The 18424-nt window shown below is 42.5% G+C and overlaps 1 protein-coding gene across 1 annotated transcript; it reads left to right on the top strand.

The window, feature by feature from the left end:
- The first annotated feature begins 966 nt into the window (after positions 1 to 966).
- LOC128718061 (autophagy-related protein 16-like) lies at positions 967 to 18317 on the top strand. The gene is made up of 6 exons (XM_053811735.1): positions 967 to 1085; positions 1155 to 1263; positions 17178 to 17334; positions 17414 to 17675; positions 17756 to 17899; positions 18215 to 18317. Exons 1-6 carry the CDS (start codon positions 967 to 969, stop codon positions 18315 to 18317), a joined length of 894 nt encoding a protein of 297 aa, XP_053667710.1.
- The last annotated feature ends 107 nt before the right edge of the window (positions 18318 to 18424 follow it).

Raw genomic sequence — 18424 nt, forward strand, 5'->3', positions numbered from 1 at the left:
TCTTCCTCCTGTTTCTCCCTGTATGTTTGTGTGTGTGTCTCTCTCTCCCTCTCTCTCTCTCCCTCTCTCCCTCTCTCTCTCTCTCCCTCTCTCTCTCTTTCTTACTCGCTTTTCAAAACTTTTCGAGATCGCTTTCGTCTGGATTCTGTTGAGCAATGGTAACCCGAAAACAAAATGGAAAAACGTGTGCAAGGTGCACCGATGGAGCCACCAGTCCTTTTTCCCTTTTAGAGGATTTTTGAACTAGGCCGTGCTGGGACGACGAAAAAGAGATGCCCTATCTCTTGCAGCCGGGTTCGCACATTAATTCGCTTAACAAACCGCTCACTAACAACTTGCTTGGTGACCACGAAAATCTGGGAACTAGGTATCACCGCGAGGAAGAACAAGTGGCAAATTTTCCTGTTACGACCCGAAATGGAAATGAAGGTCGGGATAGGAGGTACACTTTGAAAGTCAAACGGTTCCAATTGATTCACCTAGCTGCGGTGACATTTAATGTGGTATCGTTGCGTTGTGCAGGTAGCTGGAAAAGTGACGCCGATCATCCGTTCAACGACGAAAACCTGGAATGGTGGGGCAAGCACCGTAACATTCCACATTGTCAATGTGCGCCAAGATTTGGTCGAAAGCCATCCCAGTAGCAGCGATCAATGCAACTCCGTTATCATCAACTCTCGCCAACCAGCCATCAACTCTGCTAAGTGCATGCGGGAATGTGCTGCCTTGAAATGGTGAATAAATATTCAATTTGATATTATTGACTTACTTCGATGCGAATCTTGGTCAGAAGGTTTTGCCATCATCACCATTTGTTGGCTATTCGCAACTAACTCTAGCGCCATTGCGACGAACACATCTCTAACAACGGACGAGTTCAGTGGCGAAGCTTTTTTCCCCTTACTTTTTGTTACGCGCAAAGCGACAGTAGCTACGATCTTGGTGAATTGCAGTTTTGTGACCAATATGGGTAATCGTAAAATCATTGTCGATCATCGAGATCATCTCCTGTCCCTCGGGCAGGCGGACCCGCAGCACACCAAACAACCGATTGAGTTCAATAAGTTCAGTCAGGCCAATCGGAAGTGAGTCTGTACTTTTTTTGTTGTTGCCCTTCTATGTTGCTTTCTTACGTTTGCAATCCCAACTACCAGCAAAAATGGTAGCGATGGTCTTGCAGTCTCCAGTGTTCATCGGGGGTTGATTCCAAAGTCCAGTTCCCCATGCAACCATCAGGGATCGGGACTGGGAAAGGCGAAAATTGTAGGAAGAGTCTATAAAAATGCCCAACAGTACTCCCGCTCGGATACCACACATCGACCAAATTAGAGCAATCGTTCACATGTCGGTTGGATGGAATTTACTTGCATCAGGAAAAATGGGTCAGCAGCAGATATGCATCAATGGTGGGAGACCGGGAACCGATGAGTTTGTGTGCGATCTGCGCAATGGGAAGTGTGGAGAGGCTTACCGCGCTAGATGCCCATACGGTACCAGTGCGGGAGGACGCATTGTCATTTCGAGATTGAAAGCAAGCAGGTTTTCCATGCTGGTATGTACGTTATGAACTCGTACGGAGAGCGTTACCGGAGTTAGATTTTTTTTTTCTACTGTGTGTTTGTTATTGTTTATGATACATGTCTGCTTCTACATCTAATTAGAGGTTTTTATTTTCTTTTTAAACTCGGTGTAATGCTCGAATGATGTCACCATTACGCGTAACATTACTCCATGCGTCATGCTGAGCGTCATGCTTAGATTGCTCAAGGAAGTAAAATGGTAAAAAAATTATACTCTGAAAAGAAAAACAGAACAGCCATTCAAAAAGTCACATGTCAGTAGTAAAATGTCCACCAGAGGGCACACCTGGCTATAAAAAATAGATTTAGCTCGTTTACCTCGTTATCTGGAACTAAAGTTAAACTAAAGTAAACGTCGCGCTCGACTTGCTTGTATCACCGGAAGGAGTGCAAATTTGTCCACCCACACGGTGTGCGAAAAAAGACCAACAAAAATTAAATATAATTGTCCCATCAAAACTACGGTACAGCTCCGACTGCCACGGGTAGTTCGGTAGAAACCCCATTGCACAGCATCTTGCCAACAAACGACCCTTCCGGGCATCGTAATCATCTGTCTCGGTGGCATATGTCTGGCGAGCACGTCCAATAACTTTTGGAGCAATGGATGCACTGTTTTGTCCTCCTGGCATTCAATAACATGGAAGCCCTCCCGGAAAGGATACCGAAAAGAAAGCGTTTCTAGAGCCAATTAGCCAACCGGCAAAAGCAGCCACCGTCGTATGAGTTTGCAGTGGTGAACCCGTACCTTCACGTACGCAAAAAGTGTCCCCGCGGTAGACAGTAAAGGCAGCGTGGGTGAATAGCTGAGCTTTAGCTTTAGTAACAAAGTCGGGCTATGTCGTTTTCCGTCCCGAGTGCGGTGGTGTGTAGAGGAGCAAGTTTCGACTGACAAGCGAACGTAGCTGAATGTCGGAGATGTGCAGGAAACTGTTGCTACACTGATGACTTAATGCCAGCGACCGAATGGGTAAGCCGAACGATGGATAGCTGTCAGGATGTTAGAAGCACTTTCTTGGAGCTTGGAATGTACGGAACAGAAGTGATGCTAGTGTTTCCTTTTACAGTAGTGTGTAGAACAAGCGAAGCGATCGATCGACGATGGGAAGGTTGTCCTATGTCCATCTTTGTGTTTGTCGTGCGCCAAACATTCAGAACCGGTGAGTGGTAAATGCTGAAATAGTTTCCACCGGCACTGTACATCGATCGATTAGCATTACTCCAACATTTCTGATTCCACTAGGTAGTGGAGTATTCGGCACAAGTGCACTCTGTTCTATCTGCAATAATACCGGCGCAAAAACACACACATACGAACTCGATCGGTCTACACTGGATTGATGTATGTGGCCTAGTAGGCGAATTAATTTCATCGTGGAATGTGATGAATAGTTTTAGCTCTAAACGAATGGTACACCACCATCGATCAAACGGGTTGACATCAACGTGACAGTTCCTGTAAGCAAACGATGCTCGGCGATATTTCCCAAACCGTTGCCCAAATCGTCCATTCCGCCCAGCGTTGTTGCCGCAGGGAAATGGGAATGGAAAAGCCGCCTGACGGCTCACCCAGACAGGTGCTCCAATTCAATAGAATTGATCGACCCATTCGAACGATTCGATATCGCTCGCCGGCACACTCCAAACCAGCGGATTCGTCGCTTTTTCCATATGCGACCGTCGAAACAACCGCGAAAATGTGTCGCTTTCTTTCGGCCAACCGCTTTGTCGCATTCGCATCTGGTGTGGGGTTTAAGTTTATTAAAATGAAAAACTATTTTAATGAGCTTCCCCTTTTTGCCCATTCGGCGGGTGCCGCTGGGCCACGGACGTCCGGGGGGTATGTGTACCCCATACCAGTAGCTTGCTTAGAACATGTTCGCGATCGGAAAAACGTTAGAAGCGAACGGTTGAACACTAAGCCGCACAACTGAAATTGGCAGACATCGCGACGAATAGTGTGTATCGGTTTGTTTGAATCGGGCTAACTCCATTTGCCGCCGTAAAGTACGACTGTGTTGTGCGCCAGAGATGACAGCTTTGATCCCGGTGTCACCATGGTGGCAGGTTGTCATGCAGATGCAGTGCCTTGTGGTTCACAAACCTCCCGGTAGTTGCAACATTGTAGCGATGGATAAAGGGTTGAACCATGCAAAAGCAGTTAGCTGCGAACTTGGAGCACGAAACGTTCAATCGTCGTTTCAGTGGTGGGTCCATTGAATAATCGTCTACGGTAGGCGAACAAACTCGTAAGCATTGCTTGTTCCCGCTCTAGTCTCTTCCGCTGTTTGGGTTATTTATTTATGGAAGAAGGTTCTGAACGATAGCTTCACTTATGAGGTTGTTCTAGTAGTTGCCCCGGAACAAACAGTATGGGGCGGAAAATATTCTATTCAGATAGTATATAACTCTAGCAAATTGAATATCTACAATAAGAAAATAAGGGGACTTTACTGTTTTTGTATCACAATGTATGTTGTGCAATGTGCTTTGCTCCTTCAAAAATAATTGTCTATGATGTACAATAAAGAATGTGTCGACCCTATATTAGCTAGTTGCGGCACAGTTAGTTGTTCGTCACTGTTTGGTAGCGGTAACGAAATGTGACGTATAATTATTTTCTATGCAAATTTCACAGATCTTTGCCCTGTCGATAGCCCACTTCCCATGTGGGGAAGATTATTCCCCAGATGTTTGTACCCTATATAAGAGGATGCGACCAAATGCGATCTTCGTCAAGCAGCTGCAGTATCGGAGTCTGCTGCGCGCAGCTCGTGGCGTCTTAACTGTACAGCGGCACGCACTACGATGCTATCAAACAGAAGGGCTTAGGCTTTGTGTCTTTTCTCCACCTTTTTCTTGCTGTTGCCCCACTAATTCAACAAAACGCAATCGATTGACCGCAGTCCAATCCGGCGTACCATTTAGTTCGCATTGGTCAAACCTAATCGATGGTCTAATGGAAGATTGTTGTTCGATTTGGTGCGATCACAACCGGAATTGAACTCGGTGCACTGCACACGCCAACGCCAACGTACGGCTGCAATTAAGTAAGATGCAATAAAAATTCAAATTACCACAAAAGGATCTGCGATGCTTGTTCTTGCGCCTGGCACCGTTCGCTACCCCAGAAGCGCACGCAGAAACGAGCAAAGTGTCGATAAGTTAAAAGCATTCAACAGTTTTATCGCATCTTGCGGGCGGTTGTACGATTTGCTTCACCGACCACCGACCACCATTCGCCTTACGGGGCCCTATGCGCTGTGTTGTCTCCGATTTGTCGTGGGTGGCTATCGTTGTCTGCCGAAGGTCCTGCTACATCCCGTAAGCCGCTTTCACTGTGTGTCCATAATTTTTGCGACAAACAACCGCGACAAAACGGCCGTATCTAAGCCGATTTTGTGTCGGGGTAGCGGCGGTCGGTTTACAGTGATTTCTACGGTGACCATGGTTACGATCGCAGCAAGTCACATACGGTCGCTTCATTTGTCATTCGGTGGTCGATTTGTGAACACCCATTTTAAAGATAATTTGCTTGTGCGCTACTGGTTGCGGGAGCTCGCTCGCGTAAAACTATCTAGTTCTCGATAGTCTGCCTTTGGTAGCGAACCATTTGCTTTCATTAAGCCCTACCATTAGCGTACATAAATATCGCTTCTGAAGTGCAAATATAGTAATCTCGTCAAAGGAGCGAGAGACGGCGATTGTTATGCCGAGGAAATCAGTTGCATCGCTCCTTACTTTATGGTCATGTATATTGCGTTTAAACATACATTCATGTCATACAAATCAAGATATTGTTGTATGGTGTTGGGTAGTCCAGCTTTAAAAAGACAAATCTTTCAATGAAACAGTTTGAGGAGCGCTTTTATGGCTTCAATTTTAGAAATCCTGCCGTAAATTTCTCTTAGCCGAAGCTTCCAAAGTTAATATGACGCAATAGTCATATTGTGTTTAAAAAGTTTGGTGGCTTTTGGTAATTAAATTAATTAAAATTACACTGTTTAGTTTGTAATGCTTCATGACTAAATTTCTCGATAATCTTAAAATTCACGAAACCGACTATGCCCGGTATAAGACAAATGACAAAGCGGAAATGCTTTGTTTATATTACAAACTCTTCAGTCCATATTCGGCTGAATTCTTCCGAATTTTCACTTCGGCTAAGAATCATCATTGTCAATAAAAAAATTAAATAAATAAATAATGAAATTCATGAAATATTCTTAACATATTCGCTCTTTCTAGCATTACGATTTGGCCATTCTTGATGAAATTGACAAATTATTGCTATTTCTAGACCGGATGGTATTGATTTTAATTGAAATTTGTAGAAAACAAATATGATTTCTTTGGTCATCAAGACAAGACTAGTGACTAGGTTCCTAGTGATTTTCTATGCTAGGACTCCTCTTGAAACTGCTGCTGACACGTATGATCATCTTTTCCGTCGCATGTTTCTTTTCTATGGTAGCTCACAGGTTGGCCCATGAACAATGCATGCGCTTGACGCGTCTCCTCAGCAGCCATCCTAGCGGGTGGCAAATGAGCTTTAGTCCATCACTTATCATGTGTGTACTGATTCAACGTTCCCGAGGTTTGATGCAGTTAGATTTCCATTACTACTGGAATGATCTCTTGCTTCCCGAGATTCTAACTCTTTACTTTCATAACGCGTCATGTAGCAAAAATGACACGTTCACATTACGGAACGGTACCGAAGCATTCTGTACACGAATCCAGTGCTTGCCAGCGCTAAACGTGCAAGCTTCCGTAATGCGAATGAGTTGGCGGGAGTATTAATAATGCAAACTGCGCCACCAAACAAACGAGACAAGCGTAGAAAAGTGGATTCGCGTGCGCACACACACGTGCCCGAGATCATGAACCCGTCAAGGGGAATTGAATAAAACCGCCAAACATCCGTGCATATCCTATTGCTGTCCAGAGCTCCGTTGCAAGGAAGCGCACGAGACGAGGAAAATATGAATGATGGAAATTATCATGGACCTTTGCTAGCGCTTGGCTTCCTTTGCGGCATCTGCCTGCAAGGAACGTGATTGGAAATGGTAAACGCCAGCTCCAGTTCTGACACATTAGCTTGTGTACGAATCGTGTGCAGTCGTCCGGAAGTAGTGCAGCGGATTAAGGGAATTAGTTTTCCGCGTACGTACGTTGCAGTTGAAAAGGCTTAGGTTTACGGGACTTTATAGCGGTATTGTAAGGATGTATTTGTCCGCTTCGGGTGGTTTTGATGCAAAGATTTTGCGGAATGCATAAGAACAGAAAATGATGTTATTGAAATGAACACTAACGCGCACACTAACGCAAGCTTTTTAACATTCAATCCAAAGTTGGTTATTTGGTTACAACTTTAACGACAATTTTCGTGTGCTTTTCAACTTTATGCAAAAAAAAACAAATATTTGTAGCGTGTTTAACTAACGTTCATAAGAATTACAAGACCAACTCAAAAATTTTCAGAACTGCATCATGTTCTAGGCTATGTAGATCATCAATTACTCTGACCAAGAGGAACACCAATGGGACGATCGATACTAAACCTCGAAGCGAAGGAAACCCGCCACTCGGGAAGGATCAACCACTGCGTAGACCTAACTACCCGACCGACAGTTAGTTGAACCCTTGGTAGCGCCAACTTGTTTGGCCGATCAATTTATGATGGTGAAGTAATTTTTCAATTACACCATAACCTCTCGTATACGTGCCCGATGGTACCGCCGGTAGACTAGCGTTCTTGTTATCATTTGTTATTTATACATGCACATGCAGCAGGGAAAGGGAGTTAGCAACGTACCACCGATATGGCGGTGTAGTCTTTATGATTGTGTTTTAAATAATGCGTACGCCCCAACAGTGTGCGCAGGTTAACTCAATAGGCAATAAAATAATTCACCATTAACGCCCCTTACGTGTGCCGCACGGGTTCTAGCGATGATCGCGTTCACCCAGTGCCCAAGTGCGCAATCGATTGGTGCATTGCATTGCGGATGCAATGGGCTGCAAATGATGTGATATAGCCACAGCGGTACGTCAAAATTTATTAGATGCACTTACACCGCAGCAACTGTAGAACGATTATGCTCCTTTCTGCCTGCCATCGGTTACTCACCAACACCCTCGAAACGGTGTGATCATCGTTCATGCCGTGCCGTGCAACCGCACCGAGCAACAGCCTCCTGAGAATGTCCCGCAGCTATAAAACACAAGACAAAATTCGCTTGGGCAGCATAAAAATTATCTCTCCCCCGGGGGGGTGGGTACTAGCAATAAGCAGCTGCCCGCCAAGAATGCAACCTTTTTCCAGGCGTTACTGCCCAAGAACGTTTGCTTGGAAGCGCAATATTTGCCGTTGACTATGGTACATGCTACAAGGCATCATCATCCCCATCACACAGAAAACGCACTACGGGCTGTGGTTTGGAATTATATTTCGTTTTAATTAATTAATTATCTACCCGCTTGTTCTGTCCTACCCGCCGTTGTTGCGCATAAACCTTTACCCACCCAAACAACCCCCTTGCCGGGGTGTCAAACACCCTCTAGCTTGCTTCCAAGCGTCACCCGATAAAGGGCACCGCGAAAGGGCAAAGTTAAGGGGGCCTGAATGAAACGGGTGATGCATGGGACGAACCACCACGGCAGCCGCCAGATTTAAACGCAAAAGGAAGGACCGCAAATATCAACCACGCGAACGTGGTACTAATAAAAATAGATTGAAATTAAAAGGGGCAAAAAATTGTCTGCAAATAAAATGCTTCAAATGTAAGTGCACAATTAATTGTGCTCAATAAATAGTTTTCAATTTAATTTCGCCTTTGGCGACGTTCCGCTTCGCTCGGTAATGTTATTGTACCTGGCTTTTCCACCTTTCCAGAGCAAAGTTGTCGAAAGGAATGCGTGTTGTGGTTGCGATGCCCATCGTATCGTACCTATGAATGGGGAGAAATATTCGTCATACGCGCGGCCCTGTGACGTGCACTTTCTTGCATGCGAGCGCACAAACTCACCGCTAATGAGTGTATCGCAAGAAGGTGTTTGTCTTGATGCAATTATGTCACATAAATGTCACCACCGATTCGCACCATACACGCTGCTAGGTTAAGAAAATCTAGGGAAGAAAATCCACCATCAGATACATGTGTATTTGCGCGCACAGACCCACACAAACATCAAGGGCATTAATCGTACCTGGTCTGATTTCGTTTTGTTCTGGCGCTATTTTTCCGGGATGTTGCCTAGTGCCGCTGGAAGAACTCTATAATTAGTGTCAATAAAACCTCGATCGACTAACCGATTGCTGACAGGCGATGGTGCTGGAAAGCATAACAGTCATATCACCGCGTTGAACAACTATTGGGCCGGATAAGCATTTAGAACATGATCATAGCCGACCGATCGAGTGGGTTCTTCGTTTTGGTGAAGTCGTGCGCAGAATGTACCCAACGGCATTGGTTTTCTCGCTTAGTTTCTTCTCGAAGAAAGAGCTGTGGACTATTTAATTAGATCCTTTTATCCGGCCGATCGATTTAAGCGATCAAATCTTCCGTTGAGTCTATTTTGTGTTGTGTTGCTGCCGTTGGACAGTTGTTGAACATGTCCTGTTGACACCTGGCCAACGGATGTAAACTCTTCTTGTTGCTTTTCACACAGTGCAACTCAGGTGTGAATTAGCGGGGCGTTACTCTGGTAGAACCAGAACCCAGATCGATTACGACGTCCCGGCGTCAACGTGAGATAATTGACGGATTGATGCGATAAGCCGCACAGCGGTAGCACTGAAAGCGAATGGAATTTCCAGTAGTTTTGCTTTGTTGTTTATAGCAGTGTGACGTGCGTGTGGCTTTTTTTTATTTAATTTTCACATTTCTGGCGTTGCTTGATTTAATTTTAGCAAAAATGTGTACGTGCATCCTTCGCGCAACATTAACCTGTGTGCTATAATTATAATATGATTACGATTGTTATTAACCGTAATAATCGCAAACTGTCGTATGGTATCTGTTTCTCGCCGACGGACAACGCCATCGTAACGGGCGCATCATCGTTTTAGCATAATGATACTTCTTCTCGGCCTGTGGATCGGTTGACCACCTAAAACAAAAGATGTTGTAATGCACGGTTGCGCATTACGACAGGGAGACCATCACGGCGAAATAAGCAAATGCATGATCACATTCACGACGCCTTCTTTCCGTATACTGATGATACCGCTCATGAGGAAAAAATATCATTTACACTATACAGCAAAAGTCCAGCAAACACAAGATACAATGCATGCGGCAAAATTGGTACGATTTTAGTTAGAATTTTTACTGCACTACCAGCGGCAAATAAATTACGCTCGTATTACAGGTGCCTTTGGTGTACGGTGTGGTTAGCATTTTATTTTTTCTTCTTATAGTTTGCTCGCGTTTTATAAAATGATTCAGAGTTGGGTGCATGGATCGCCTGGCTACGTTGTTCCAACAACAGTTGCACCATCCGTACAAGGTTAGACGGAATAGAGTAGAAGCACTACCGTCTTATCCTACCAGTAAAAGGCTATTTGAGTATAGTTTACGCTACTGTAGATCATAATTTGCATTAAACCTGTGCGCACACTTTAATGTTCTATGCGTTCGGTACACATTGAAAAGGAGAAAAAAAACACAAGCCGCCCTTGTGATAGAATTCGCGACTCACTGGCGCAACGAACGGATTTCCTTGCACGGTGATGAAACCAGATGGCATGTGAAAGGAAAGAAAACACACAAACAGAATGATAATTATTGTGGTTGTATTTATTGCAAATGGTTATTACTATATTTATATGCACATTAGCTCGTGTTGTGCCGCATGCACGTGTGATGTTTGTTGAGGGTCTACCGCAAAGAACAAGCGAGTTAGCTATAACGTGCTAACTAGTCAGTCTGTGTTATGCTTGTGTGTAAATATTCTCTTACAAAGACGGTAAATAAACGTATGCTTTAGATGTTATGAATGGCTCTGCTATTTATGGTATTCTTCAAACAAGTATCAAATCAAACTTTAACGATATCCGTTGCTACATTTTGGATCTACCAGCAGGTTTTTAGCGATTTACAAAAGTAAGCGTAACCGGTACATTACAGATAGCAATACCACATCTCATGTTTCATATGTATTGACTGGAAATTTGCTAATAATAATACGTAAATTTGTAATTACGGTTGTAATTAGCGGTCCACTCCTTACCTAGCTTAAATTTTTCCTTTCCGAGCGTTCATGATGCGTTGCAGCTTTATTCTGCTATACTTTTCCTATGTCCTCATGATATGTCGTAAGGCTCCAATGATCCAATTGCTCATGAACATGCAACCCTTTCATGAATTGATCGATTTCATGATTGTCCTTTTCCATTAACTGCATGTCGCTTAATTTTCACTTAAACTCTCTCTCTCTATCTAATTAAAAAAGGCAATTTACTGTATCGGTCATCATCCGTGATAGATCTGGGTGCGTGATTTCGACAAAGTAATTAATAACCGCAAAAGGCTCATTTTGGGCCACTTCGCCGCAAAGGATCAGATTTTTGCGATCCTGTATAGCTGAAAACTCTGAGTGTCTTGTCAGACCAATACTCAAATTCGTCAGCATATTCTTCCTTTCCTTTATCCATCCTCAGATTTGACAGAGTGCAAAAAGCGCTTACGGGCTTTGGCGTCCGTCGAATCTTTGGCGTTAAGTTTCTGCCCCATAGTCGGTTTTTTGAGCTACGTTTCTACAATTGTTCTTCACGAAGTTGATATTCCTGGTGATATTTATACTTATATGCATGGATTTATATGTTCCATGTCGTCGTCTCCGCTGATTGATCCTCTACTTACATGTATTCGTTTTTTCAACGGGTTTGTCAATCTTTTCTACTATGGTTCTCATCTTTCTGCATATCATAATCGACTTTGGACTCATAATTCATCTTTGTAATCTTCTTCTATTCCCATTATTTTGGCGGAAATTATTTTTTAATACATACATGTAGAGGAAGCTTTTTGCGTATCAAGTTATAAACAATTTGTAATTTATTATCTTATCCTATTTGTAATCATATTTATGGATAGTGATTAGTGATTTAAGACATGAGTGAGGTGATTCTCACACATGTAACGGTTAAATAGTCAGAATGTGGAACATAAGCTCGCAATATGTTCCGTCAAATCAATGCTGAGCCACATTTGCTGCTCCAGTCAAAAATTATTCTAAGAACATTGGATGGGAAATTTCCCTTCGATCGCTGAACATTCCAGATTTGACTCCAATTGTTTCGATCGATGCAGAACGCTCCTACCGGAATGCAATAGTCCTAATGGAATAGAAATATGCAGTCGTATAGAAGAGGTTAGAGCAACATGAGTCTTTTAAAATTGAATTCATGATCATCTACAGGACACACTACACACGTGCATAACGCCACTCCCTTGTTCCCTAAACAGAAACGCTCTTACTCGTTCGATTATGCTGTTTTAAGTAGCTGCTCCATCGCGTTTCACCACTAACGTAATGGTATTGTCCTAAAGCGATGCAGCATCTGGCCACAATTGGTTAATCTTTTATGCACCAGTCCGGGATGAACTTTCCATCCAAACCCAGGAGAAACATGGGCTTGGGAGTGTTAATGGCTGCTTCCAACTAATTTCACAACCGTTGCCCTTGTTAACTGACACTCGTTCGTCACTAACTGGTGATGAAATATAAATCAAACCAAGGGGTGTGTTATTTTGCCCCAAGAATTCATCATGCCATCGGTGGCACAATTCTACGATGGATGCCACCTTCAATGACATTTACTGCTAAACAGGAACAGGCCACCGTCAATGAAGGAATGATTTATGGATGAAATTGGACTTCTGGTTTCATGATCTTCACGAAAATCGTTTACTTAACTGTTTGAGGTAAATATTTTTTAGGTATTAGCGTATAATAGTAAGTACGTAAGTAAGATATGTATCGTTTATAACTTGATTTATCAACCGTACATGCTCGGGATAAGGCAATAGACAAGGAGGAAATGCCTTAAGGAAACTCTCCGCAGTCAATATAATATAAATAAATAAATAAATAATTAATTAACTTGATTTAGTAATGAAAAAAAACATCAACAATCATACTTACTTATCTACAAGGACAAATTATATAAAAGATTGATAAAATGCAGACGATTCATCGTAGGACATCCAAAAAAAGTGCCCGATGGTAATGTTGGTATCATGATCGTAAAACATGCTTTAGTAAAGTTTGCTGTCGAACATTTCAGCAGTTCCTGAAACAAGACTGCATATTGGAACCCCTCAATAACTGCCATTTAAACCGGGACGTCTTCATTCAGGTCGATAAAAACCTTCTAAAACACCACCTACTAAGCTCGGCCATAATAAAAAGAAAGTGATCCTGCCGCATTCCCATGTTGTGGGCGCATTTTCCATCGAAGCTGGTGTTCCCGGCTGTGTGACCTCACCGTTCGTAGTTGTTGCACCCGGCCGAAGGGGCCACATCAACAACATATAAAGCAAACAGCATCGCGCGACTTCCTGCAAACTACTGCAACTAAGGGTCGGCGGAAAATGTGTGCGCTTCGAGGAAAAACGGCTTGCACCGAATGTTGGCCATCAAGTTTTCGGAACGGTAAAATCCACTTTTAACATTCATAAAAGCGCTCGTCCCCGCAGTGTTGGGCGATGGGCCGCACGATGCGGAGCGTGCGTGTTTTTCCGCTTCTTTCTTGCGGGTGCATTTAATAAACGGCGCACCGGCAGTAAGAGCATCCACCCCATCCGTGGCACCTACGCGGCGAACGGTGGTGTAGACTGTCAAGTGAGTGGAGCTGCCGGTGTAATGTGTTGGCTTGTTTTGCTTGCTAATGCTTGCATGTGCGTGAATCTTTTACATTTAGCCTGCGGATGCCGCGTTCGGACCGTTCAATTTCTGGTCCTATTGAATGGGGTAGGGATCCGCTTTAGAGAGGAACTGATTTTTGAACCACCGCAGAAGAAGGTGGACGTTTCAAGGACAGGGCATTGCGATTGTGTGCTGTGCATCTGCGAATCCCTCGCTATGGCTGGGAATTGCTTTCGATTGCGGGCTAGTGTACTACATTCGGATGTTATTTTTAGTGAAACAATTCCTCGTCGGCAGGGAAAAGCGCATCATGCAAAACATGCGTCGTGCAGGTTCGGCGCAAGGAGTTTGCATCGGAATTTGTGTCGGTATAGTTGGGCTGAATGGGCACCTCAGTGCCCGATACAGAGAGAGAGAGAAAAGCAAGCAAATAAATACACTTGTGAGCACAAGCGCCGCTTAATAAACCGGGTGAGGGTGGATGGTGAATGCAATCGTGATTTCTTACCGTTTTTATTTACCCGATCTCCTCAACCGATAGAGATCGTTAGCTGACTTCTTTTCCAGCGAAAAAAGCAAGTCTGGGAGTCAATCCAAGCAAATAATTTCACTTATTGATGATACAACTTGGCCTCAATTGGAGGATACTCTCTGACGCTTCGCTTTTCCAGGTTTAGATAGAAATAAATAAGGCAAATTAGAATAAGCTTTGGAGAAGGTGCTTTAAATATTATGTAATTTTCAAAAGATTGGTATATTGCAAATACCTTAAGGGATGATATACACTCAAAACCTAAAACAAGGATTTTTGAAAGAATGTTTTTAAGGAAATACTTAAGGCTACTACTTATTGAAGTGACTTGATTTTTTTAACATATGACAAAGTGGCGGACATTTAAAATTGGAAATGTAATTTTCGACCGAAATGTTGCCCCTATTTTGTCCATAAAACGTTAAAGAAACAAATTAAAAAAAAAGTGCTAGTAAATTGTGTAAACAATATCTGCTAACAATTTCGAGTCAATTGGTTGATAGGTGTTCGAAAAATTGTGGGTACCGATTTTTAAAAAGTTGCTTAGAATAAAACGCATTGGAACATTTAGAATGTTTGCGTTTCCGAACATGGTGATACATTAACTGTCTTGACTATAAATTTGATTTTTGCTGAAATTTCGATATAGATATTTCTCAAAACTTTTGCTTTTAGAAAATGCATTAATTTAATTTTTTTTAAATTTTGTTCCTACAGGATGACAGTACATATCCCCCAAATGAAATGAAATACTATTTAAAATGTTCCACATTCAATTGTTTTGTTTTTGTTTTGTTTAAATATGACATATTTATCTAGCGCATGTAATTCACACCACTGCTGTGAATCGGTGCACATACATTTGTTATTCCCTTTCCAAATAGATAAACCTTCAATGTACAGTTTATGCGATACCTCGGTTTATATTAACACATAAATTGTGCCAATTTTTCAACTTAATTGCCCGCCATTACAGCGTACACGTGCAGTCCAAACGTTCCTAGAATGCGTTATACATACACGCAAATGCACTATCGAAACAATCAATTTGCATCACGGAACCAAAGCACAGCATCTCTCGCCAAATGGATAAACCGTTTGTTTTAAGGACGCCCACTAAGATCAGGAAGGTGCCGTTTGCCATCCGCATGATAGGAGTTCACCGATAACGCATATATCTAGGGCATTACCACAACGCACACCATCGCTACGCACTGCAGAGCAGGGGCGGATGGTTTGGGGACGAACAGGAAAGTGTTGCTGAAATTTATGACATCACACTATCTGGCCGTGTTTGAGACCGTGCTAAAGGGTAGCAAAAAGCTGGGTAGGAAAACATATGCTCTACAAAAATCTTGCTCCCATCCTCATTTTGCGGCAACGGAGGGTACAGGTTGTACATCGCGCGTGTATGATACATTGGTGCGCATCAAGTGTGGTAATTATGCACCGCAACTGGAACACACCGGAGGAATGGAACCTGTCGAGGCAACCGGCCTTGATATAGCGACGATATAGCTGTGAATCGACGACGGGTAATGTAGTGGGTGAGAAAACGTGTCAGCATAAGCTTTTGCAACCAGATTACGGCATGTTGCCGGGATCGTGTCAACTTGCATATGAAACGCACATATGTCCCCGAACAAGAAGAATTCGCTTAGGTGTGTGTAGAGGTGGATTCAAATTCATTCTTTTTTTGACGTGCGTTTATATGCTTTGCGTGTGAATTGATTGGTAGGTCTACAAACCAGACAAGAAACAATCTTAAGAGTACCACACGATATGAGCGGCTTATGTTTTTTAAGTAAAAATAAGGGGTCTTTTATGCTAGGCGGTAAGACTTGCTCTAATCATATGAACCAAATCGGGAATAATCAGTATACGGTATCGGTCATAAACCTCCCTTCAGACATTAATTGATCTGAAAGGATGTTAGATAGATCTTCGTGGAAGTGCGAAGCATCATCGATGAAGCATGTTTGGTATGAGGAAAATCCATTACATCCGCCAAGAAGTGTGATAGCTTCAATGCCTCGTCATTGAGGACAATGTCGTTTTTGAACAAATTGATTCCCCTTACGATGATTAAGAGTTGTTTCGTATTTCTGATGAGAACAAAGAGCAATCTCAAGGTTTTTGTTCTTAAAAATATAAGAGATATCTTATATATAATAGTCACTTATACACGAGAATACGCCATACGCCTACATATTGTACTGCAAATTGGCAACAGTCCATAGTGTCGCAAACACTATCACTTCAATTTTTACATTGAATCATTTAAGTACAGTCATTTCCCGAGTTACGCGGCACTTGAATTGCGCGAATTCAAGACTTAAAATTAAAATTAGCGAATTAAAATTTAGACAGTTCGAGTAATTTTATACGTGAAATTGAATTTTTTGTATGTCAAATTTCAAATCTTTCCCATAATATATTGCTTTTTATAATATTATAAACAATGATTTTGGTAAAAATTTACTCTAATTGTCGAGATAAACGTAAAATTATCAGTTATTAATGTGCTTCGTTACGTGAAAAGGAGAAATCAATCACTGAATACTACATATAAACGATATTATAAAGGTAATTCGAGTTACGCGAATTCCTCTGGCACGCATTATTCCCGTACCTCGAGAAAGGACAGCATTGAAGAAAAGCTCAAATTATTTGTCTCAGTACTCCTCGCACCTCTATACCAAAGACTGCTAAACCCCACAATATATGCAATCAGCATCACATCACATGTGAGAAGCTAATGCATTTTGGATATTGATGCTTCTGGTAACTAGCGCACTAAACACACCACCCAGCGAGGAAAGAATGAATGCATCTAAAGTATAGATCTTTCATGGACGAATAATTGCACATCTAACGATTACGTACGATCATCACTTTCAGAGTTTCTTAATGAAATTGCATTGATAATAGTACAAATTGAGTAGTGCAAACCATAGCACTGCGATGTCAAGCGTGCGTTAGACGGTTAGATTTGTTTAATAAGCTAACTGTGCGTCCAATGTTTATGGAAATTCTTTCTATGAATCTTTTAAGCGTTTTTTCATGTATAGTTTTAGTCTATTATACGCCTTAGGGGTGATTTGTACTGCTGTTTTTAAATGGGTTGTGAACGATTTTAAAATTAGCACAATCAATTATTTTTCTCAAAATATGTATTTTAATTAAAGTATAAATGTATTTCTTCCCTTGTAAATTTTCCCTTGCAGCACACCTTGACTGGACACAGTGGAAAGGTCCTGGCGGCGAAGTTTCTTGGTTCCGCTTTCCTCGTTACCGGAAGCCACGATCGAACGCTCAAAATATGGGACCTCAAAAATCGTTCATGTACGTACAACCGCATGTTTGCTGCGTTTTAATTATTATACAATGCAATTATTTCTTCCAACCGTTCCGTGTTCCATAGGTACTGAAACAAAGTTTGCCGGTTCAAGTTGCAACGATCTAGTCACGACGGATAGTTTCTCCTTTATTAGTGGACACGTGGATAAGAAGATACGGTTCTGGGATGTGCGGACCGCTGACTGTACCGCGAATGATATACCACTGCAGGGCAAAATCACCTCGCTCGATCTTTCCAAGGATGGTAAATTTTTGCTATGTTGTGTACGGGATGATACAATCAACCTGCTGGATTTACGTCAGAATCGCATCGTACGCACATTTCGGTGAGGATGCACACTGTACAGAACTGTCGCTGGACCTTTCGTGAATGATTCGCTATTGTTTGATTTTTTTTTTTTTGCAGGAACGATAATTTTAAGGTTGGTTGCGACTGGTCGAGAGTAGCATTCAGTCCATCAAGCTCCCGAATAGCAGCCGGATCGGCTGATGGATCAGTTTTCATTTGGAACATTAATGGACCTCTAGAGACGGTGCTGAAGGATCCCAAGTGAGTAAAATTTTGATACTGTGGTGTTTGAATCAAAGGGGTGGTGTATTCTAATGCCAAATAATTGTTGTTGCTTATGCATGTCCATATTGTGTTATGTTTATTTTTTACGTCCAAAAAAAGCTTTAATCTCATTATACCCATTCGGCTTTTGTCCTTTTTTCTTCTGTTGCTTATGCACATTTATGAACCCATCCACCATCAAACATTCACAAAAAATACGTCCAATGAACCCACCACACATTCACTATAAACTACGCGCCATATTCTTCATCCTGCCACGAGGACTACTGACCGGAATTGGTTTTTTCACAGTGGAAGCGGTGCGGCTGTCACGGCCGTCAGCTGGCATCCGTTCAGCTCCACCCTGGCATCAGTCGATCGGGCCAAAAAGTGTACCATCTGGTCGAATGCTTAATCCGGTCGGATGGTATGCAACGGCTTGCCATGTCAACAGCAGGATCTGAGATACGAGCCGTCCCGCGGCATGTTTCTCCAACACTGTTCGCGCACTGTTGCTGTTAA

Source organism: Anopheles marshallii, chromosome 2 (assembly GCF_943734725.1).
Source record: "Anopheles marshallii chromosome 2, idAnoMarsDA_429_01, whole genome shotgun sequence".
In the NCBI taxonomy this organism is placed as follows: Eukaryota; Metazoa; Arthropoda; class Insecta; order Diptera; family Culicidae; genus Anopheles; species Anopheles marshallii.